The sequence below is a fragment of the Corythoichthys intestinalis genome, chromosome 6, assembly GCF_030265065.1.
Source record: "Corythoichthys intestinalis isolate RoL2023-P3 chromosome 6, ASM3026506v1, whole genome shotgun sequence".
Taxonomy (NCBI): Eukaryota; Metazoa; Chordata; class Actinopteri; order Syngnathiformes; family Syngnathidae; genus Corythoichthys; species Corythoichthys intestinalis.
In genome coordinates, this window is record NC_080400.1 from 8,886,613 (window position 1) to 8,910,750 (window position 24,138).

The 24,138-nt window shown below is 39.5% G+C and overlaps 1 protein-coding gene across 5 annotated transcripts in view; it reads left to right on the forward strand.

Annotated features, from left to right (window-relative positions):
• Positions 1–20,993: 20,993 nt before the first annotated feature.
• The window catches only part of LOC130917360 (nectin-1-like), a 588,953-nt gene continuing 585,808 nt past the window's right edge, over positions 20,994–24,138 (forward strand). For all 5 annotated transcript variants that reach the window (XM_057838682.1, XM_057838684.1, XM_057838683.1 and 2 more), the window contains exon 1: positions 20,994–21,552. In XM_057838682.1, the coding sequence (XP_057694665.1) occupies positions 21,498–21,552 (55 nt within the window). In that variant the 5' untranslated portion in view covers positions 20,994–21,497. The remainder of the gene's footprint in view (positions 21,553–24,138) is intronic.

A 24,138-nucleotide genomic window follows, 5' to 3' on the forward strand; every position in this document is an offset into this window, starting at 1 on the left:
TGAAATTTTGCTTGTTTGTAGGTGACCAAATACTTATTTTCCACTCTAATTTTGAAATAAATTCTTTAAAAATCAAACTGTGATTTTCTGTTTTTTTTCCACATTCTGTCTCTCATGGTTGAGGTTTATCCATGTTGACAATTACAGGCCTCTCTAATCTTTTCAAGTAGGAGAACTTGCACATTTAGTGGTTGACTAAATACTTATTTGCCCCACTGTATATAGATACTCTCTAATTTCATGTTTTCATTGTAGATTTTTTTAACACTACAAAAAAAATCAATCGAAAAAGAAACAAACTTAAAAAAATCGTGAATAGATCAAAGCGAGTACAATATAAAAAAAGTCTTACTACAGAGAGCAGAAAAAAACCCAATCTCTTACAATACTAATCATTATAATCATTGCATAATCTACCATAATATAATACTATATTGTGGCATAATGTTGTCATGATATGGGATTTTTTTCGCTATATCATCCAGCATTACTTTGGTTGGTTGAAAGCTAATGGCTAGCATTAACTGAAACGATGATTGAAACTTGTTTTTGGAGTTGTGCTGCTAGATACTGTAAACTCCAAAAAGTTTAATATAATGCCAACACACTTGAAGAAGTACAGTAACTCCAACAGTGGATCATCCGCTGCTAGTCAGCTGTAATTTAGAAAAGAAAATTGATTTTAGCCTCTTCACTTCTGGGGACATTGGATCCCTCTAAATCATATACGGCGGCGCCACAGATAGCATCCAACGCGTGTCATTGTCTTGTCGTGACAAATGTTGCAGCTCGTAACTTTGACAATGAGTACAAAAAAGTGGGCGGCAGAATTGCTTAAGTAAGCCATGATTTTGTTACAGTTGGCTTGGAAAGGCACATGGAAAATCCCAACTGTAAAGAACTCAACAAATGTTCTCCATTTCTGTTTTTAAATTCATTCGAGCCGTCGTAAAACCTGAACTATGTATCGATCTATCTAAAATAAGATGAAGTTACTCATCTTTTGAAGTCTCATGTATAGAGCTATTTGAATTATTAAGTGATTTTTCATATGTTCTCCTTGTGCTCTAGTCTGAAAACTATTAAACGTGACTGCGCACAGAATGCATTGCGCCGTAAAACGTACAGAAGCCCTAGTCAAGTCATCTCTTTAATGTGGAAGTTATTTATCCCTGGAAGGCCTGTTCAAAGGCGCTCATGAAATATGGAAGCGATATTGGCGTAAATTGGGTTTCATTGCCTTTGCATTTGCATACACGGCTTTTGAAGCAGAGCTGCAGTTTGTATGACTCAAAAACCTGAAATATACTGACTGATAAACAACATAAATGTTAGTGCCTATATTTGCTTTCCACCACTGTCAATGCAGGCTGCGTATTTCTCCAATGTGCAATGTGTGCTGATACAAGGAGTGAAAACCACCCTTTTCATGACAATGTGATCCGATATTGATTCTTTGGACAATAATACGATATTTACCGACATTACAAGGTCTGCCATGATTCGATTTCAATTTGGTTCAAGGGCCTACGATCGATTTAATACGATACATACATATTTAACACAATAAGTTACATTTCATGATAATACAAAGCAATTTTACTTAAGCAAGATAATGCTTTACACAGAAGGGAAAAAAGATACTGTAATTGTAATTTGCCGATATACAGTGGGGCAAATAAGTATTTAGTCAACCACTAATTGTGCAAGTTCTCCCACTTGAAAATATTAGAGAGGCCTGTAATTGTCAACTTGGGTAAACCTCAAGCATGAGAGACAGAATGTGGAAAAAAAAACAGAAAATCACATTGTTTGATTTTTAAATAATTTATTTGCAAATCATGGTGGAAAATAAGTATTTGGTCTTTACCAAAAGTTCATCTCAATACTTTGTTATGTACCCTTTGTTGGCAATAACGGAGGCCAAAGGTTTTCTGTAACTCATCACAAGCTTTTCACACACTGTTGCTGGTATTTTGGCCCATTCCTCCATGCAGATCTCCTCTAGAGCAGTGATGTTTTGGGGCTGTCGTTGGGCATTGCAGTGTTGGGCACGTTACTTAAAAAAAAGTTATGTTACATTACTCACTACTTCTTCCAAAAAGTAACTGAGATAGTAACTGAATTACTCTATAGTAAAAGTAACTAGTTAACAGGGAAAGTAACTTTTATTTTGCAAATCATTGAAAAAATACAATTTTGAATGAAAATTAGTTTTTGTAAGTGTTATAGAAATAATTGCTAAAACAGTTTTCTTTGCATTTCAGTAGTTTAAGAGGTTTGACCCCCCCCCCCCCCCCCAAAAAAAAAAGAAACAAAGGGGGAAAAAAAATAAATAAATACAATTTCTGGCTCCGTGGCAACCTTCACGTCGGGGAGTTCAGGCAAGAAATTCTAGCCACTTTCACCCCTGCTTTAGGGGCAGTTTACATGGCGACTCTGTGACACAAAGACGCAAGGATTGAGTTGCGGACAGTGTTGGGCATGTTACTTTAAAAAAGTAATTAGTTACATTACTCACTACTTCTTCCAAAAAGTAACTGAGTTAGTAACTGAATTACTCTATAGTAAAAGTAACTAGTTACCAGGGAAAGTAACTATTTCCGTTACTTTCAAAACAACTTGTTGTATGTCAAAGAATTTGAAATTTTCTGAGCAGTATTCGAGTCAGTAGAATAGAGAAGAACAGACAGGTAGTTAACTTGTTAGGTGCTTCAGCAGATTTGAATTGCTTACCACAGATGTCGACAAAAGCTTTGCCCAGGGAGATAAATTATACATTACATGCAGGTTCTTTCCTTTAATCTCGACAAACTTGAAATAGTGTCTATATCTCCACCTCTTAAAGGACAATTTTTCTTCTGAATGCTCTGCCATCCCAACCCTGTGCATCTGTTTTGCGTGTGTGTGTTTGCCGCACGCGCTGTTCCGGTTTGCTTGTGAAATCATCGGCTCTGATTGGCTTACAACGACACATGACTCTAACCCTCAGCCAATCACAATCACTTCCATCGCATCTCTCGAGGGGCTGCGTTTAGGTAGGCTCGTTTCCCGACAATTCACGTCACCTTCAAAGCGTCTGCCGTCCTCAAGATGGAAGCAGAATTATTGTTGGCTGACAGTGGGAGATGGGAACGAGGCTAGCATCAGGTGTAGCAAACAGAGAAACGTTATCAAACTTTGGAAAGCATTGTCTAATTGAATGAGCAGGGACAAACAGCTTGGAGTCAGAAGTACGTGCGCTATTCTCGAACCTGAACGCACCCCAAGTCTTGGATGACAAATCAACAGAGCAGAGAGTCGACTCAACACGGCTGGTAGTTTCTTCATTTTATTCAGAGTAAGTAACGCACCGCTTTTGACCGTCAGTAACGGTAACGGCGTTGTAACGGCGGAAAAAGTAATTAGTTAGATTACCCTGTTACTGAAAAAATAACGCCGTTACGTAACGGCGTTATTTATAACAGCGTTACTCCCAACACTGGGCATTGGCTATTTCCAAATTGTTACTTCAGCTCTAAATTCTAAAACGGAAGTTGTGAGCAGACATAAGAAGTATAGATAGATAGATAGATAGATAGATAGATAGACGGACAAGGTGTAACGGTACATGTATTTGTATTGAACCGTTTCGGTACGTGGTGCTCGGTTCGGAACGGAGGCGTACCGAACGAGTTTCTGACGTAATGTAACCCTTACTTTTCGAGACTGTGAGTCGATTGGGTTACAGTTTCTTTGTGTAGATTATATTTACTCTGTCTTCTTTACTATAATGAGGACCAACACAGTAGGACAGTATAACCCAGAAACGTCAACGGCGCGACAACGTGGCTGCCACGAGAATGCTGTGAAACGCGGGCGTTAAAGTCAATCAGCCAATGCACACCAGTCGCAGTGCTGCCGCGTGTTAGACGCGTCCCGAAGCGGCTCAACATGACGCACGCGAAAAGAACGGCAGAGCTTATTATTTGACGCGAGACGCGACTCCGCTGCGTCGATACTACTACCGGTAGCTAGGATCGGGCAGACCGGAAGTCACTCGTGTAAAAATACGGTGGATCCGGTCGATTTTCAAAATAATATGCAATCGTCACCCACTTTTTGAATCCATCAGATCTTTTGAGTGGTAGATCGGGGCACAGTTGACTTGTCTTTGTTGATTTACTGCTGTCTTCTCTGTTATAATAATACCCAACAAGGCCCCGTGTTCAATACAAAACCCTCCTACCACAACAAAACAAGTAGGAACTAATATTCACATAGGAACTAAAGTTATACTAAATAAAATATAAAATATAAATGAATACTACATCACATTTGTAAAATATAAACACATAATAAAATAAATAATAGCGCATTTAAATAAAATAAATTGAAATGAGCTAAAACACCTGCAATTAAAGAATAATAATAATAATACACAGATCTTACTTACAACATTAAATTTATTAATTTCTGTGTGGCGCTTTAACTTAAGAAAATCCACCAATAAAGCTTTTGAAAACCGTTCATAAGAAGAAAAAAAATGATTCATTGAGGCATTTCATTTGTAAAATACATGTTAAAATCTTTGTCATTGGGATTGCTTTTCTCTTTAGCACAGGACTTCTTTTTTCTTCTTTCTTTCAGAAAGAAAGCTGACCAATACACGGGGTCTGAAAGGCAAATTATTGTTGGATTATTATCTTTAAATACCCGCTACTTTTTGAGCAGAATTGTAGCTTTGTATAGGCTAATGTTCCTGTTGTTGAAAGGACAAAGGTGTGTGATAAACAACTAGCACATTTATATTTTGCATTTTGTTTCCTTACTGTCCCGAAAATGAACCGAACCGTGACCTCAAAACCGGGGTACGTACCTAACCGAGATTTTTGTGTACCGTTACACCCCTAATAGATAGATAGATAGATAGATAGATTAGATTGTCTGTCCATCTTATTTTATTTTATTAGTATGATGTATAATACATGTTTTTGGATGGTTATTTTGAGATTTAAGGGGTAGTTAAAGGGTGAATTCCGACTTCCGTGGAAATTCGGGAACTCGTTTGTAGCCCGGGGACTACCTGTATATTAAAATATGTTTTGCATTTCAATCACTTTGATTAACTCTTTGCTTTACCGTTCGAATTATTTTTACGGATCGAAATGCAGTATCGTTGCACCCCTATGTTATGTTATTTTAAATGAGGCATTTAATAAAAATGACTATTGTAGGCCATAAATGTTCCTTATTAACTCACTGGCTGCCATTGACGGTGATAGACGTCCAATCCATTTTGACTGGAAGGGTTAGCAGCGATTTTTCGCTGCCATCCTATCACCAGTCAAAATGGGGTTGACGTCAATTCTTGTCAACGGCACCTGAATGTGATCACTTGTCAATCGGTATATGTCTACTCAAATTGAATCAGTGATTCTAATTTCAGTATCTGTGCTTCTATTAAGTAAGTACAGCATGTGAGAACTTTCAGCAACTCTGCATTTTTTCCTCCAGATGATACAAACACAAACACTCTTGGATCAACAGACCAGTCTGCTCTCTAAGGAACAGAAAAAAAAAACTTGGGATGCTCCCAAAGCAGATTTCACGCCGCAGACCTGGACGGCGCCGCTCCCCCTTGTCAGCGCTTTTGCCAAAGTTGCATTGTAATTTATGAGCAAGCAAGCGGCAGCGGTGGCGAATGTGTGACATCTTTCATGAGGCCATCAGTGGGACAGATGTCAGCTTTTATGAAGCGCTGGACCCAGGCACTTTTAAAAGCCTGGACTGCAGATTACTGAGCCTGTAGGGGTGTGGCTAATGATTTGGGGGATCATAAAAAAAAAAGTCATTTCCCGATAGCCTTCTAATTGTATCGTTATGTATTTTTTTGAATTTAGTGTTTGGAGGTAAACCAAAATCGTCTGGAAAATTACAACGGCATGTCATTCTCTCGTTTCAGATTCAGTCTAGTGAACATCTGAGAAAGCTGGTAAGGTGTGATTTTGACCATGGAACAGATTTAATTAATATTAACCATATATTTTACCGGGCGAGTGCTTTGTTAACAAGGTACCAACGCTAATACCGTATTGGTCCGAATATAAGACGGCCCTGATTATAAGACGACCTCCTCTTTTTCAAGACTCAAATTTGAAAAAAAAAATGTCTTTTCTTTCTTTCTTTCTCGTTCTTTTTGAACACCAAATTAATTTTTATACAGAAAATAAATACTGTAAATCCGAAACAAACAATTATAACAATATATTTGTGAGAAAAAGCATGTTATGTTGCCTCATTCAAATCTTTATATCTGAACATTTAAATATGTAAAGTGCAATCACATTCGTAAGTGAATGGCTTCTGATTTTTGAAATGTAAATAAACCAATCTATCTTGATAAAACAACAAAATTGCAATAACTGCATTAACCATCAAAGTGAAGTCTAACTGTAACTGTCGTCTTGAAACAAATCTGAAAAAGGAAAAACATTGCAATAAAATAATGCAAATTGGTTAAACTTGAGAGTAGTTGAGATCTGTTCTGACAGAGCATCGCTTCAATGATATCTGGCACCATCTAGCGTCATGAATGGGTATAACGTCTAGACCGCGAATATAAGACGAACCCCTCTTTTTCAGTCTAATTTCAATGCAAAAAAACACCGTCTTATATTTGGGCCAATACGGTAGTAGGACTGTAAATCACTAATTTATGATATAATTTAAATTCTTTGGTGTCACGGCACTCCCATGCCTGTTGTGGGTGGCTCCCTATCAGGCAGAGGCCATGTCGTTCGATTGAAGGCACCTGGGCTAAAAAGGCCTGGGTTACCTGCTAATCACTCTCTCTTCCCTCCCCTTAAGGTACTGTCGTTGATTGTTCCTTGGTTGTGTTGGACTTTAGGGCAGGGGTGAAAGTGGGCCAGAACAGTCAGGAACGCCGGTATTAGATTAAGGGCCAGAACGCAGTTCCGGTATAAGATTCAGGGCCTGAATGCTGTTCCAGTACACGATCCTTTGATTCCGAAAATATGACGGCAACTGTTAAGAAGCTATGTAAAAAAAAAAAAGGATGGGAATCGAAATCCGATTCCAATTCGGAACCGGTTCCGAGTGTTTCGAGGCCTCGACATCACAATGAAAAAGCCTTAACGATCCCTTTAACGATTCCTAAAGACGCGTATTGCACCGTGACGTGTGTTGTTGTCCAGATGCATCAAACTAGCATGGCGCCAAGAACCACTCGCTCCAAAGTTTGACTACACTTCACCAGGGAAGAGTGTGAAAATGAAAGGTTACGACGGGTAAGCACGAGCATTGCAGCCATAAACATAACAATGACAGCACGTAGGTTCAAACGCTTGAAAGTGTGTCTTCACTTCACGAGGAAAAATTACAACAAAGCGACTTGCAGTCATTGCAAGGTGGAGATAACTGCATCGGGAGGGAATACAACTGCGCTGTCCCCAATAACAAACAGGTTTGCATCAACGTAAATCAGCGATGATTAGCTGCTAATAACAGTATGGTTAGTATTCGTTCGCTGGCATTAGCACATCGTTCAAACCACTACACAACTGGATTTAAGTGTTCGATCGCGAGTGGAAACACAACAACAACAACACAAAAGATGATACATACAGGCGTTGCCTCTGTAGATATTAACATTAACAAAGAACGTAGGCTCGGAGAAGTGTTTCCCTCTCTCACTAACTCGCTCACTCATATGGATGCGGCATTTCTTCTTTGGGTGTAAGCGCGCTCTTCTTCACGTGAACGCGTTCTCCTTCGCGTGAGGAAGCGCAAGGGCGCCCCCACTTGAGCGTGTAAGCGCCACAAAAACGAAAAGGCATGCAATTCAATGTAATGGTAAAATAATACACCTTGACCCAAATTGCGGCCCGCGGCCCAAATACGGCCCGCCTCCACATTTGGTCCGGCCATTTTGAATTTTTTTTTTTCTCAATCGTGTTATTTATTTCCTGGCCTTTTCCTTGAAGAATTCAGAGAGGGTTATTTGGTTATTATCTATTTAATTAATTGTGTTTTTATTATTAATTATTATTATTATTATAATAAAGAATCCAGAAAGGGTTATTTGATTGTGGCTTTCTGAAAAACAATAACTTTTTAGTAATTTAACCCTTTAAGGTCTGGGCCTATTTTGTCGGATTTTGCATGCCTTTGAAGTTGCCTTTATATTTCAAAGAAAGAATTGTTTACGATGGCCTGGTTTGGTCCCTTTTTTTGTGACACCTTGAACTTCATGTCCAAACTGTTGTTTCCTTCGCTGACCAATTATAAATCATCATTTTGGGCCAAAAAAGACCAAAAATTCCAAAATCGTTTTGTCAAAATTTTTAATATTGATGTCCGATTGACAACCAAACATGCGTAACGAACCGTTTTGAAACTTTGTAATATTTATTCAACATGTTAGGATGAACATTCAACCAAAAAAATTTAGAATAAATAGTCTTATATTTGACAATTCAACATAAACAACAGGTATAGCCATAGGCGTTTTTTGCCTTTATACGTGCTCTAGTCAAAACAGGTTATATACAGCAGACCAAACAGTGAAGAACAGTGAAAAAATATACCATCTAACACAAAAAGTGTTTAGAGGCCATCTCTTTATGAGTTTAGGTATTGCGGCCCATCACCTGATTAAAACTATGTACACACAATCAAGCTTCTTGAACACACATTTATATACACAAATTGAGAAGACTGATTGTGGGGGGAAAAAATATATATGTATAACACTGGGAAAAAAAGTATTTTCAAAAATATTTACAATAAACAAGTTACATTTTTTCCAGGCACGCCACTCCGAAAGGCAGTTCCGTCCTGGAATTAGACACAGGGCTACATCACACAGCCCACACTTCCATGGGGTGTCGGTCCTCTTTCCACCCTTCCATTTTCATTTCACTTTAATTTCATTGTCACTATAAATGTACATGAAAAAAAAGTCAGTATTTATGAAAATAATAAAGTATAAACTAAAAATATATACAGAAATAAATAATAATGGAAATCTATATGTATGACAATAGAAAGAATACCACAGCTGAATATGTGCTACATCCCTAATCTTCATATAGAAAGAAGAACACCACAAATTATAAATTCCTGCCTGGGATACCCACAGTGCACGTACGACTTTGATCTGATATGCACATTTTATTATTATGTACACAAACACACACTTATATTGCATCAAAATTAACTTTGTCTTGCAATATCAAAAGAAACTTTCAAAAGAAACGTTTTCAGCATTAAAAAAAAAGAGTGAGTTGGCTTACCTCTGCTCGTCGATGGCGTCACCCACTTGTTCAAATCCGTCACTATCTCCACTCGAGGACTCTTCCGAAGAAGGCGATGATGACGAATTTGGACCATCCTCTTCCTCAAGTTGATCAAAAAGCACAATTGCTTGCGCTAAATTTAGTTGTCCGTTCATTCTCAAAGTCACACAAAGTCGCTCGCTCGCTCGATTCAAACGGCCGTCGGTCGCCACCTCGCTGCTTCAGAACACTCCTCCCTCGCGTTCGGTGGAACCTCGCACGGCAGTTATATATATATTTTTTTTTAAAAAACGCATTTTGTGCTTCCACTGTGACTTCGAAAGGGTTCGTTTGATTTGTGTTTTTTTCATGGAGCTTCCGTTTTGAAAAAGGACAAGAAATGATGGAAATATAGACATAAACAAATGATCCATGCAGCGTTTTAATGTTTTTTTGAGAGGACAATAAAACTATCAAACTTAAATGACAATATCTCACGTTTTAGTTGGTCGATTGACTTCAAATAACAACGAGAGTAAACCGCAACTTCCGCACTTTAAAACGAGACCAACCAACGGCATGTGGGTGACGTAATTAAAACGCGAGGGCGACGTGCGCTGAGGACGCGCCGGCGCGTCCTTTGACTCTCAAGGGTTAATAACTTTATTATTAAACAAAAAAAATGTTTACATTAACTTCTATTTTATTGTACATCCTATGTTCTTAAGTAGTTAAAATTGAGATTTAGTATGTGAGGAAATGAGGGAAAATAAAAAATTAGAAGATGGAGGTAGGGGTTATTTCTGTTTTTGTTAACTTTTATTTTGCAAATCATTGAAAAAATACAATTTTGAATGAAAATTAGTTTTTGTAAGTGTTATAGAAATAATTGCTAAAACAGTTTTCTTTGCATTTAAGTAGTTGAAAAGGTTTGACCCCCCCCCCCAAAAAAATGAAACAAAGGGAAAAATAAATAAATAAATACAATTTCTGGCTCCGTGGCGATCTTCACGTCGGGGAGTTCCGATAAGAAATTCTAGCCACTTTCACCCCTGCTTTAGGGGCAGTTTACATGGCGACTCTGCGACACAAAGACGCAAGGACTGAGTAGCGGACTCGGCTCGCGTGCATAAATTCCGAATCCTGCCTCCATAGTGGAAAAATCCGATTGCGGGGGATCGAGGGAGAATTTCTCGGCATGCATATCAAAGGTTCCCGCGGCGCAAGACCGCGCTGAAAACGTCAGCACAGTCACATTGGGCGTGTGCAGCGGTGCTACTAAACATTAAAAACCGCAAATATTGCGGAATGTCAGCTTTAATTTATCGTTTTAATAATATTTTTAAATTAAATATGTAGAATGTTTCCATTTTTGTGCCTTTTGGAACAAAAGAAAAATTGCTTCGAGTGGGCGGGCATATTTTTTTCCGGGCTGAGGGAGCTTGGTGGGGTCAAAGTGCATCATTCTCTGTCACCCTGTAAATATATACACTGCCCCCTAGGGCCTGGCATGAATACTACATAATTTTCATGCGGAATTGCGACATTGTTCAAATGGAGACGCAAATGCAAATTTGAAATTTTTCGTATTCTCGGAGAGTCACCATGTAAACGGCCCCTTAGTTAGATATTCACACTTGGCTGACATACTTTACATATCCATTTGCATCCACACTTTGCAGACACCTCTGATTCTACACCCACACACACTGTTGTTATGTTGTTTAAACCTTCTTTGAATCCATAATTGAGATTGGCCCATACCTCTGTCTTGGCTTCCTTCATTTTGTCATGTGCCTGTGCATGTGACATTGGAAAACGAATACAATAATCAATGATATTACTTAATCTAGCACAATTAGATTTTAGTGACTTTGATCAATTTAATACGAAATCTATAAATTTGAACGAAACCAATAAAAAATACAAAAGTTTTGATGTTTTTGACAATATTGTTGCTGAGACATTTCCATCATTTGGATGAAAATGTTTTTCTAAAAATGACATATCTAAGTGATGCTAATATTGCCCTATATATCCATGAATTTGATTGCATCATTGTTTAACCGATCAATGTCTTTACCTAGGCGTGTAAACCAACACTTTCATAACGATAGGTAATAACAGGGTTCCCACGGGTCCTTAAAAAGTCTTAAATTTAAAATCAGGATAATCAAAGTCTAAAATTGTCTTAAATTTAATGGAAAATTACAGTAGGTAGTAAATTTCCATACGATGTGTTTAATGCCAGGAAAATCACTGTAGTCTGCTGTAAAACTTCTAATGGTGTGTATTTGTTTTATTAATGGCCGTGCACTAAATTTATACGAGAATTTTGGATTAATATCCAGAGTATGTTGTACGGTACGTTTTCCGCAACTTCTGCGTACATCAGCGACTTGAGTAGTCGCCATGACGCCACTTCCTGGTTATTCGTGGGTGGAGAGGTGAGCGGTATTATGCAGAGAAGTGTGAATTTTATCTAAAATAGATGGAAGATGGTTTATTTAAGAAGTGGTTGACCCCTGGTGAAAATAACAACCGTGTGTACTGTGCGGTGCAAAGTAGGGATGTGACAATATATCGAAAAGGTGATATATCGTGGTACTCAATGGTTATCAATATACCCCCACCAAGAATTGATATGTTTTGAAAAAGTGTCTCTAAAAAAATGGAACCAACTGGTTGCAACCAAAAGCTTTAGATCAGAATTAGAATAGTGTTAGCTCACTTGCTGCTATTGATGGCCCTAGAAATCCAATTAATTTTGACTTGATTGGACGTCTGGTGCCAAAATGGCACGAAAACCACAGCATTCACAGCCAGTCTTTTGGGGGCATTTACAAGTCACTTCCTTTTTAGTAACCCAAAATTAACAGGAGGGGACCTTTAAATGCCCCAAATTGACCCGTAAATGACTCAACAGGAAAAGGAAGTGAACAAAAATCAAGGGGAAAGGATGTGAATTGCCCCAAAATGAACTCGTTGCCTGGCGTTGCCTGGCATTGGCTGCCACTTACGGCCATAGACGTCCAATCAGTTTGAAGTGGGAGGGATAGCAGCGAATTAACATTCTTGCTGCCACCCTCCCAGTTCAAATGGTTTGGACGTACAGTGGGGCAAATAAGTATTTAGTCAATCACCAATTGTGCAAGTTATCCTACTTGAAAAGATTAGCTAGGCCTGTAATTGTCAACATGGGTAAACCTCAACCATGAGAGACAGAATGTGGGGAAAAAACAGAAAATAACATCGTTTGATTTTTAAAGAATTTATTTCCAAATTAGAGTGGAAAATAAGTATTTGGTCACCTACAAACAAGCAAGAGTTCTGGCTGTCAAAGAGGTCTGACGTCTTCTAACGAGGCTCCACCCGTTACCTGTATTTATGGCACCTGTTTTAACTCATTATCGGTAAAAAAGACACCTGTCCACAATCTCAGTCAGTCACACTCCAAACTCCACTATGGCCAAGACCAAAGAGCTGTCGAAGGACACCAGGGACAAAATTGTGGACCTGCACCAGGCTGGGAAGACTGAATCTGCAATAGGTAAAACGCTTGGTGTAAAGAAATCAACTGTGGGAGCAATTATTAGAAAATGGAAGACATACAAGACCACTGATAACCTCCCTTGATCTGGGGCTCCATGCAAGATCTCACCCTTGGCATCAAAATGATAACAAGAACGGTGAGCAAAAGTCCCAGAACCACACGGGGGACCTAGTGAACGACCTACAGTGAGCTGGGACCACAGTAACAAAGGCTACTATCAGTAACACTATGCGCCGCCAGGGACTCAAATCCTGCACTGCTAAACGTGTCCCCCTGCTGAAGCCAGTACACGTCCAGCTTCACTAGAGAGCATTTGGATGATCCAGAAGAGACTGGGAGAATGTGTTATGGTCTGATGAAACCAAAATAGAACTTTTTGGTAGAAAGACAGGTTCTCGTGTTTGGAGGAGAAAGAATACTGAATTGCATCCGAAGAACACCACACCCACTGTGAAACATGGGGGTGGAAACGTGCTTTGGGGCTGTTTTTCTGCAAAGGGACCAGGACGACTGATCTGTGTAAAGGAAAGAATGAATGGGGCCAAGTATCGAGAGATTTTGAGTGAAAATCTCCATCAGCAAGGGCATTGAAGATGAGACGTGGCTGGGTCTTTCAGCATGACAATGATCCCAAACACACAGCCTGGGCAACAAAGGAGTGGCTTCGTACGAAGCATTTCAAGGTCCTGGAGTAGCCTAGCCACCAAGATTTGCAAGTAAATTCTTTAAAAATCAAACAATGTGATTTTCTGTTTTTTTCACATTCTGTCTATCATGGTTGAGGTTTACCCATGTTAACAATTACAAGCCTCTAATATTTTCAAGTGGGAGAACTTGCACAATTAGTGGTTGACTAAATACTTATTTGCCCCACTGTATACTAGTGATAAACCAATCCAATTCATAGGAATAGGATGATAAGTGCTTGTTTTTCTGGTTATTATTTTGTAAAATATCCTCGAATGAAGCTTTGGGAGCAAAATTTCATAAGGATGCAAAATTTGACAGAACACTGGTCTGTGGGAAAAAGACCCAAATCACACCGGTCCGTGGTGCAAAAAAGGTTAGGGACCCCTGCTCTAATCAAATGTTTATAGAAAAGCTGGAGCACAGCAATGAACAAGTATTGTACAGTATGTATAATTATCTGAAAACATATTTCTTCAGAGTTTTAACCAACCTGATGTAATGGCAAGTACCAACAGGCAGACTGACTTAGCATGTCAACACAGGAGCTTTCTCTTTGTCCAGAAGTGAAGCCAATAATTAGCATTGTCCAAAAAAACAAAAAGTAGGTTCATACTTCCAAAGGTGGGGTTCAAACCAAGTGTAAGAAAAAGGAAACCCGACACAGCAAAGCTTCTGGCTCTGCGTAATACATTTAAACACATTCTACGCAGCAGATGCTAATGTAAACAGCAGAACATTTAGTCACATTCATTTCCAGCCGTGCCTCCTTATCTACAAGCCTGTAGTCATTTAACTTGAACATGAATAGCAAACTGCAACGTCACAGTTGACAGGATACACCAATGGCCTACTTTACACTCCAAGTACTTTGAACTCAGCATAGCGCAGGATCCTGAAATGGTACAGTTTATCCTCAAAGTAGCTCACTACTGGCGAGTCAAATGTCATCAACGTGCCTATAAATTGATCACAACCCGGAGCATCGGAGTCAATGCGGCACATCCGAAGGGGCGAAGCGGAACCTTTTATGGCTTCTGACGCTCAAGAGGAAGCTGACCATTGATCCAATTGTGAACCCAATGCTGGCCCTTTGAGAAGTGGAGAAGGCGAGTGATTAACGCCAGTCAAAGGGGGCAAAAGTATTCGTGGTCTCTTTGTGCTTACACTAAGCGAAATTCAAGACAGTCGGGGGTTTCCACTTTGCCTCGTCAATAGACAAAACTTAGCTAAACATTGACTTGGCAGGAGCTCATCTTTACTTTTAAAATGGTCGGTAGAATTTCAGGAAGCGTCACATAGGTTTGCCAGTTTCTCAGGTTTACGTTAGGCATTATACTCACTGTTTACATGCTGTCAACATCAAGTTCTAAAATTAACATCTTGTATTTACACTAGCAGACAATCTCATTTCTATGAAGAGCAGAACGTTGGTGTTTTACGAGCCTTGTAGAAAATTTCTAGTCTATGACAAATTATTGTAAGTCAAGGTACCCCTGTACATGTGCTTTTAGTTTCCCTTCATTTCACATGCCAATGTTTTCCAATATAAATCAGATAAATGTATGAATAAATCACGTTTACCAGCAGGTCATAATGTCAGTAAGATTGAGACACACTTAAATGATTCTTAACTGAATATATAAATACAATTAAGAACAGAATCTACATATTAAATGGTCTGTAGGTTAACTGATTTTACCAGCAAATATTTTCCAATTTGAATTTCACAACAATTGGAAGTGTACAGTGGGGCAAATAAGTATTTAGTCAACCACTAATTGTGCAAATTCTCCCACTTGAAAATATTAGAGAGGCCTGTAATTGTCAACATGGGTAAACCTCAACCATGAGAGACAGAATGTGAAAAAAACCCCAGAAAATAGAATTTATTTGCAAATCATGGTGGAAAATAAGTATTTGGTCAATACCAAAAGCTCATCTCAATACTTTGTTATGTACCCTTTGTTGGCAATAATGGAGGCCAAATGTTTTCTGTAACTCTTCACAAACTTTTCACACACTGTTGCTGGTATTTTGGGCCATTCTTCCATGCAGATCTCCTCTAGAGCAGTGATGCTTTGGGGCTGTCGTTGGGCAATACGGACTTTCAACTCCCTCCTCACCCTGTGGCGTCAAAATGATAAGAATTAGAAGAGCAAAAATCCCAGAACCACACGGGGGAACCTAGTGAATGGCATACAGAGAGCTGGGACCACAGTAACAAAGGCTGTAAACACAATGCGCCGCCAGGGACTCAAATCCTGCACTGCCAGACGTGTCCCCCTGCTGAAGAAAGTACACGTCCAGGCCCGTCTGCGGTTCGCTAGAGAGCATTTGGATGATCCAGAAGAGGACTGGGAGAATGTGTTATGGTCAGATGAAACCAAAATAGAACATTTTGGTAGAAACACAGGTTCTCGTGTTTGGAGGAAAAAGAATACTGAATTGCACCATACCCACTGTGAAGCATGGGGGTGGAAACATCATGCTTTGGGGCTGTTTTTCTGCAAAGGGGCCAGGACGACTGATCTGTGTAAAGGAAACACTGAATGGGGCCATGTATTGAGTGATTTTGAGTGAAAATCTCCTTCCATCAGCAAGGGCATTGAAGATGAGACGTGGCTGGGTCTTTCAGCGTGACAATGATCCCAAACTCACAGCCAGGGCAACAAAGGAGTGGCTTCGTAAGAAGTATTTCAAGGTCCTGGAGTGGCCTAGCCAGTCTCCAGATCTCAACCCCATAGAAAATCTGTGGAGGGAGTTGAAAGTCATTGTTGCCCAATGACAGCCCCAAAACATCACTGCTCCAGATGAGATCTGCATGGAGGAATGGCCCAAAATACCAGCAACAGTGTGTGAAAAGCTTATGAAGAGTTACAGAAAATGTTTGGCCTCCGTTATTGCCAACAAAGGGTACATAACACAGTATTGAGATGAACTTTTGGCATTGACCAAATACTTATTTTCCACCATGATTTGCAAATAAATTATTTAAAAATCAAACAAAGTGATTTTCTTTTTTTTCCCCCCCCACATTCTGTCTCTCATGGTTGAGGTTTACCCATGTTGACAATTACAGGCCTCTAATATTTTCAAGTGGGAGAACTTGCCCAATAAGTGGTTGATTAAATACTTATTTGCCCAACTGTATATATGGCGGAAAACACAGACAAGATTGAAAAAGCAGTTTCTGCTCTTGCACCCCTCTTTAAAATAAACGACTGTATTTTAAGCCAAAAGAACTGTTGTGTTTGATTTAACAATATGTCTATATGCTGCCATAACAGTTTCATGGCGCACTATGCCGCTGGAATATTTTTTTATATGTCCATTTTACCCTGGAGACCCCCGTTTACAGACACTGCACAACCGCTCTTGTTTCAACCCAGCCATAAAAAAAGGTAAGTAATAATATTTATCATTCGAAATGTCTATCATTTTAGCTTAGAATCATTAACTGACGTCTAATATTTACTTAAAAAAAAAAAAAAAAAAAAAATTCTTCACTCGCATGTTTTAAGCTTTGAAACAAATTACGTCACAATTAAAAAAAATAGTGTCTGCAAATAGTTCACGGATATCTACCTCATAACTATCGCTTGATTGTTTTTGTTACAGTCGCATTTTCCCCGATATTGTAGATGATACAGTGTATCACAAAAGTGAGTACACCCCTCGCATTTCTGCAGATATATCTAAAACCCTGGCAACAATAGTGAGTACACCCCGATGAAAAATATGTACATTCCAAAATGTCCAAATTGAGTACTGCTTGTCATTTTCCCTCCAAAATGTTCATGTGACTCGTTGCAGGAGTGCGGTCAGCATAGCTGCATAGAATGAAGAGGTGGGGGGTCAGCCTGTTAGTGCTCAGACCACACGCCGCACTCTACATCAAATTGGTGTGCATGGCTTTCACCCCAGGGGGAAGCCTCTTCTGAAGACGGTACACAAGAAAGCCCGCCCGTCTCATCAAACCATAGGACATGGTTCCAGTAATCTCTGTGCTTATTTGACATGTTTTTCATCAAACCATAGGACATGGTTCCAGTAATCCATGTGCTTTGTTGGCATGTTTTCGCAAACTGTGTGCGGGCTTTGCCAACCCTTTAACAACGAACGTGTCGGCAGCGACGCGTTTACGCATATCGTCTTTGAAGCTTTGTGACTCGGTAATTACGTCACCCACGTGCCGCTGGTTGGTCTCATTTGAAAGTGCGGAAGTTGATGTCCACGCCAGTTTTTATTTGAAGTCAATCGACCAAGTAAAACGGGAGATAATATAATTTGAGTTTTATAGTTTTATTGCACTCATAAATAAGGATTAAAACGTTGCGTGGGCCATGTGCTTATCTCTATACTGTAGTTCCATCAATTCTTGTCCTTTTTCAAAGCCAAAAGGCAGCACTAAAGTCTTCGTATCCCAGGATCCTGCCGTAGTGAAGTCAAGAAAGACGAACTCAATGTGAATATTTTTTAATAAATTGCCGAGCGAGGCGTCATCTAAGCAAAGGGAGCCATGCAAAGCGAGCAACGGCCGGTTGGATTGAGCGAGCGACTTTGAAACGTGTGGAATGAATCAAAAACTAAATTTAGAGCAAGCTGATGCATTATTTCATCAACTCAAAGAAGACGATCAGCCGTATTTGTCGTTTTTTTCCTTGGATGAGTCGGCGAGTTAGAAGATCATCAGGCTGACAGCAGTGCGCAAACGGCGGAAAAGTAGACTGTGTGATGTTGTGTGTGACGTAGACGTAGCTCCGTGTCCTGTTCGAGAGGAAACTTTGAGTTGCAGTCCTGAAAAAATTAAACTAACTAGTTTATTGTCAATATTTTTGAAAAGAATTTTTTTCATTATTCTGTTAAAACAATCCATGGATAGGAAGACTTGTAGTTCTTAAAAGATAAATGTTAGTACAAGTTATAGAAATTTTATATTAAAACCCCTCTTAATGTTTTCGTTTTAATAAAATTTGTAAAACTTTCAATCAAAAAACTAGAAGCTCGCCATCGTTGATGTCAATAATTACACAATGGTGCCGAAACCCATGAAATCAGTCACACCCAAGCGCCAGCAGAGGGCGACATAACACCAAAAAACACAAGTAACAAGTGCACATGACACTGTGCTGTCATTTTAATCTGTTTGAGCGGGGCATATGCGTTAAATGCGTCAAATATTTTAACGTGATTAATTTTAAAAAATAATTACCACCCGTTAACGCGATAATTTTGACTGCTCATATATATATATATTCATTCATGCATTCATTTTCATATATATATATATATATATATATATATATATATATATATATATATATGTATACATACAGTACAGTATGTATATATCTATTTATATTTTTTTTCTCATTTTGCACTGTATATAACCTGTTTTGACCATAGTATGTGTAAAGGCCAAAAACGCCTATGACCACACCTATTGTTTGTGATGAATTGTCAAACATAAAACTATTCAGTCTTATTTTTTTTCTATTGAATGTTTATCCTAACAAGTTGAATAAATATTATCAAGCTTCAAGACGGTTGGTTGAGCATGTTTGGTTGTCAATGGGACATCAACATTACAAATTTTGAAAAACGATTTTGGTATTTTTTTGTTGTTGTTGTCTTTTTGGGTCCAAAATGTTGATTATAATTGGCCAGTGAGGAAAACAACCGTTTGGACATGAAGGTTATGGTGTCCTGAAAAAAGGGACCCAACCTGGCCATTGCGAACAATTTTTTCTTTGAAATATGAAGGCAACATCAAAGGCATGCAAATTCGGCCAAAATGGGCTTAGGTGTTAAAGGATTAAAACTCTGTGTACCGAACAGCATTCAGGCCCTGAATCTTATACCGGAACTGCTTTCCGGCCCTGAATCTTATCAGGGGTGAAAGTGGGCCAAAACGGTCAGGATCGAAGTTCCGGTATAAGATTCAGGGCCAGAACGCAGTTCCGGTACACGGTGCTTTGATTCTGAAAATATGACAGCAACTGTCAAAACACTATGTAAAAAAAAAAAAAATGCTAAGCTGCCACACATGCATTTGAGCTCCAAGAAGAAAACAATCTACCAACATCGAGTTTTACATAATACACAAGTGTTAACAACAAGCATAATAAAGTGCTTGTGTAGCGTAATCCGGTTCCACCAATATTTATTATTTCTTCTATTCCACGGATGGCATAGAGGTTTCCCCAGCTGCTGCAGTTATCTGAGTCTGACGATGATGAGTCACGTCAATGTGCGAATGCACGCAGCAAAGAAAAACGTCTGGACTCATTTTTCCGTTCAATTGGCTGACATACTGACATCTGATCAGCAGAGATAGTTAGCTCTGATTGGTTCAAATGTGCATGTTTTCTGGAACATCAAAAAACAAAAGGATATTGAGTTAATGCGACAAAAAAGGCCAATGCAACATAAAATGTATCAAATCTTTAAGAGCAACGACAGAGTTGAGGAGGCTTATTTATCATATTTAGTTTTATTTGCTCTGTTGGGGAGGTTCAGAACATTTTAGAGGTCAATGTGCACTTTGGAAAGTCAATGTTTGCGTGATCTTCAAAATATATTCCATTTCACTCTGCATGATATAAGTCATGTGTACTTATTTTTCCTGAATGTATGTTACTTCTATCTTTTTTATTATTGCAAAAAAAGTAAATGTGTTCATTTCCTTTAATTTTAATATACATCCTATGTTCTTAAGTAGTTAAAATTGAGATTTGGCATTTAGTATGTGAGGAAATGAGGGAAAATAAAAATTAGGAGATGGAGGTTAGGGTTATTGCTGTTTTTGTTAAGTTTTATTTTGCAAATCATTGAAAAAATACCTTTTGAATAAAAATCAGTTTTTGTACGTGTTATAGAAATAACTGTGCTGAAACAGTTTTCTTTGCATTTCAGTAGTTTAAGCGATTCGACCCCCTCAAAAAAAAAAAAAACAAAAAAAAAAAAAAGAAAGAAAGAAAAATAAATAAATAAACAAAATTTCTTGCTCCGTGGCGACCTTTACGTCGGGGAGTTCCGGCAAGAAATTCTAGCCACTTTCACACTTGAATCTTATACCGGAACTGTGTTCCTGACCGTTCTGGTCCACCTTCACCCCTTGGTAAATGTTGCTGTAATTCAATTGAAACACAACTTTTTTTTTATTTAATTAAAACAAAACAAACCAATTTATTTTCATCCTCGTTTATAAATTAAGCAACAACAAAACAAAACAAAAATTAAATGAAAAATTAAGCTTTTCCCAAACATGATTCCATTCGCCACCTGACTAAACTCCCCCGGAAAAGCTATGACTGCGCATGCGCGAGCGTGTTGGTTGGCCCGTCAATCCAGCCTTCCCGACTCCTCCCCCTCCGAGACGTCGGCCGATCCCGAGCTTCCCCCTCGGATCCCGGAGGAGGAGGAGGAGGGACTCTCGTTGCTCACTCCACTTACTCCCTCCCTCACCCGGCCGCCTGCCTGCCAGTCTCGGTCGGGAAGCAGCGAGTGCACACGACCGCATCTGCGTGGAGCTCCGCGACGTCCAGCGTGAACCGACAACCTTCACTCCAGTAGAACATTCCGGATCGTTCCTATTTCTTTCCCTCCTCCTACCGCGAGGAACTTCAGGCGCTCAGTCCAAGGGGAGGGGGACGCCGAAGTGTTTGGAAACTTAACCCCTTAGCCTGGCCGGCCATCGATCCATAGACTTGGATGGAGCTGCAGCAGATCGCTTGACGCTCAACTCGCAAGAGAAGACTCGTTCCGTCAAATTAATGCTCGGCCACCGCCTCGATCTCTAGTTTTCTCGTTGGCTTTGGAGGTAGCAGTCCAATTCAGACCAGGGGACCCTCACTCTGCTTGCGTGTGTGGTTATTTCTGCCCCCCTCCTTCTCAAGTGGGATTTGCGCAAGTTGCATGCCCGCTCTTTGTGCGCGGTTCTAACAGAGAAGACCCCTCGGGAGAACTGAGGTGCCATGGCGCAGCTGTGTGCGGGAATTTGCGTGCTCCTCCTGGCGCTGCACGTCCAAGGTAAGATAAGATCCTAAAATACAAAAGACTTTACACTCTCATAAATGTTCGTCTTTATAATTTTTAATCTTTGTTTGCATTCTTTATAAATTCCAACACACATCTATTCACGTGACATTTGCAATTCTGAGTGTGTTTGCTGCAGAATACTTATTTAGCTGTAATACAAAATAAAGGTGCAGGAACACAGGTGGTCAGCAGATGGCGTTGTGAGCGAAGAAGAAGTTTTGGCTAATAATTTAAGGTTAGCGGGGGGTTGGAATACAAGCATCCTCTGCTCTCCAGTTGTAATGGGATGAATATATTTAATGCAATGACCACCCTCTCTTCATCCTCTCTTGTCCAAATCCTTTATTCCGCTTTGTGGATTCAACCCCGTTGGAGTCTTATATTTCATGCCTGATTTTATGTGTGTGCATGTTGAAGCCTGGTAAATTAACTCACTGGCTGCCATTGACTGTGATAGACGTCCGATCCATTTGAAGTGGGAGGGATGGCAGCGAATGAACGATCATATTCGCGTCAAACCTCCAAAATGGATCGGACGTCTAGTAGGGATTAGGCCTGTCGCGATAACAAATTTTAGTGTGCGATAATTATTCTCATAAATTATTGCGATATGCGATATTATTGCGCCCCCCCAATTTTTTAAAACCAATTTACAATAACACAGTGCGAATACAGTATATATTAATAGATCAAGTACACCCATTTAAACACGATAAATATTTACTCTTAAATTCAAATATACTTTTTAAGAAATCACAACTAAAAACAATAGACCCTGCCTCTTAAGTAAAAAACAACAATATTGATACCGCACAGAAACACAGAATAAATAAAATGTGTTTAAAAAAATACTAAAAAAATTGCACTTAATAACTTAAGCATTTAGGAAAATGAAAACATTTCCCATCATAGCTTCTGCAATGGTGTTCCATAGGGATGCAACGATACAGTTAAGTCATGGTTCGGTACGAATTTTGATACGGGGGACACGATTTTCGATCCGATTCAATACATTTAATGCTCTGCAAAAAAAATAACAACTGTATTTTTTGTTTCTTTTCTTTTTTTTTTTTTGCTATCGAGCAAAAATTAAATTGCAGTCATATAAACATGCATTTTAGTGCATAATATTTACGTGCTTACTTCTTACTGATATGAAAAAAATTTGTATAAAAGTGCTGAGAACAATCTTTACTGTTTGTAAAGTGAGGCAGGGCACACCGTTGATTGCTACAGCTCTCTTAGGTTTACAACATGAGCAAGACATCCTATTTATGGTTCGAATCCATCTGTGTCACGTACTGAATTAACAATATTTGCAACATTATCTATAGTCACTGTTATGGATTGATTTGGCCTTCTTAACCTCATGTGACAAATGACAGTTTAGAATTCATCGATGTAGTATATGGACTACATGTCCCATAATCACTCTGGGCTCACGTAGCCAATGGCATGGGACGTAGCACATCTAGTTTGCCATTTCATGATATCTAGTGTGTGCGTGCGCACAACCGCGCATTAAAAAAGTTAGCAAGCGCCGCTGGAGTCACGTCTGCTCATTACTACACCAGCATATGACGGCTTTCATAAACAGGACGAGTTTGAAGCACAGCGCTTTTAATTTCATTCAGGTGTTCGTTGTCAAAGTGAGGTTATTTGTAGCAGCCAAGTCGGTAACAATGTTTTGGAGGACTTCGTTGTAAATATCCAGCGTTGTGCCGAAAAATAGCCGCCCCGCGTGAAATGTCTCTCCTGACGGGAGCGCCCACACGTCAACAACACCGGCGCGCCATAGGTGGTCTACAGTCACTCCGGAGCACTGACGCGGCCGGTATACGTTGAACAATAGGATATAATGGGAACGATTGGCTCTGGCGCTAGTTTTTGCCGGACCTGGAACGAAGATGCATTTTGCGCAGTTGGTAACGAACTTTTAACAGCACGTCTGCCGCACGCGCGCACACACGTGCACGCGAGGCGATAAATCGCAGCGGAAAAAATGACCGCCTTCATTTTTATATATCGCGCGATAAATGGAATTATTGCATATTGCGACAGGCTTAGTAGGGATGAACTCATTGAAATTAATCCTCCATCATCGTCAATTGCACTGAAAGAGTTAAACTCAAAAACGCTGAGGTCAGGCAAATGTTCCCAAATAATCTGGTGGGAAAATGTGCCCGAATAAGTATATGTCATTCGTCCATTGCTGATTTTCCATCCAAGGTGAAAGACCAGGAAGATGTCGACCTTGCCGGCTGGTGTGTTCGAGCAGAGATGGAATACTTTGATCACAAAGAGCTCTGTGTGATTTACAGAGAGATGATCCCTTTGCTTGTGGAGAAGATCAGGATTAGCGCAGTTCCCTTGTCTGTGTGTGCGCGCACGTATCAGAGGAGGGGGGTAAAAAGCGTTTGAAGCTGTTCAACCAAGGGTGTGTGTGGAAAATGTCTCCCAAATTGTACTTGCGGCATCTCGGGAAAAGCGAAAGAAAAAAATCGACAGCCGAACGAGATGCAGGACATCGGAAGAGTAGTTGTTGAACACCCGTCTCATTATGATCGTAGGTGTACA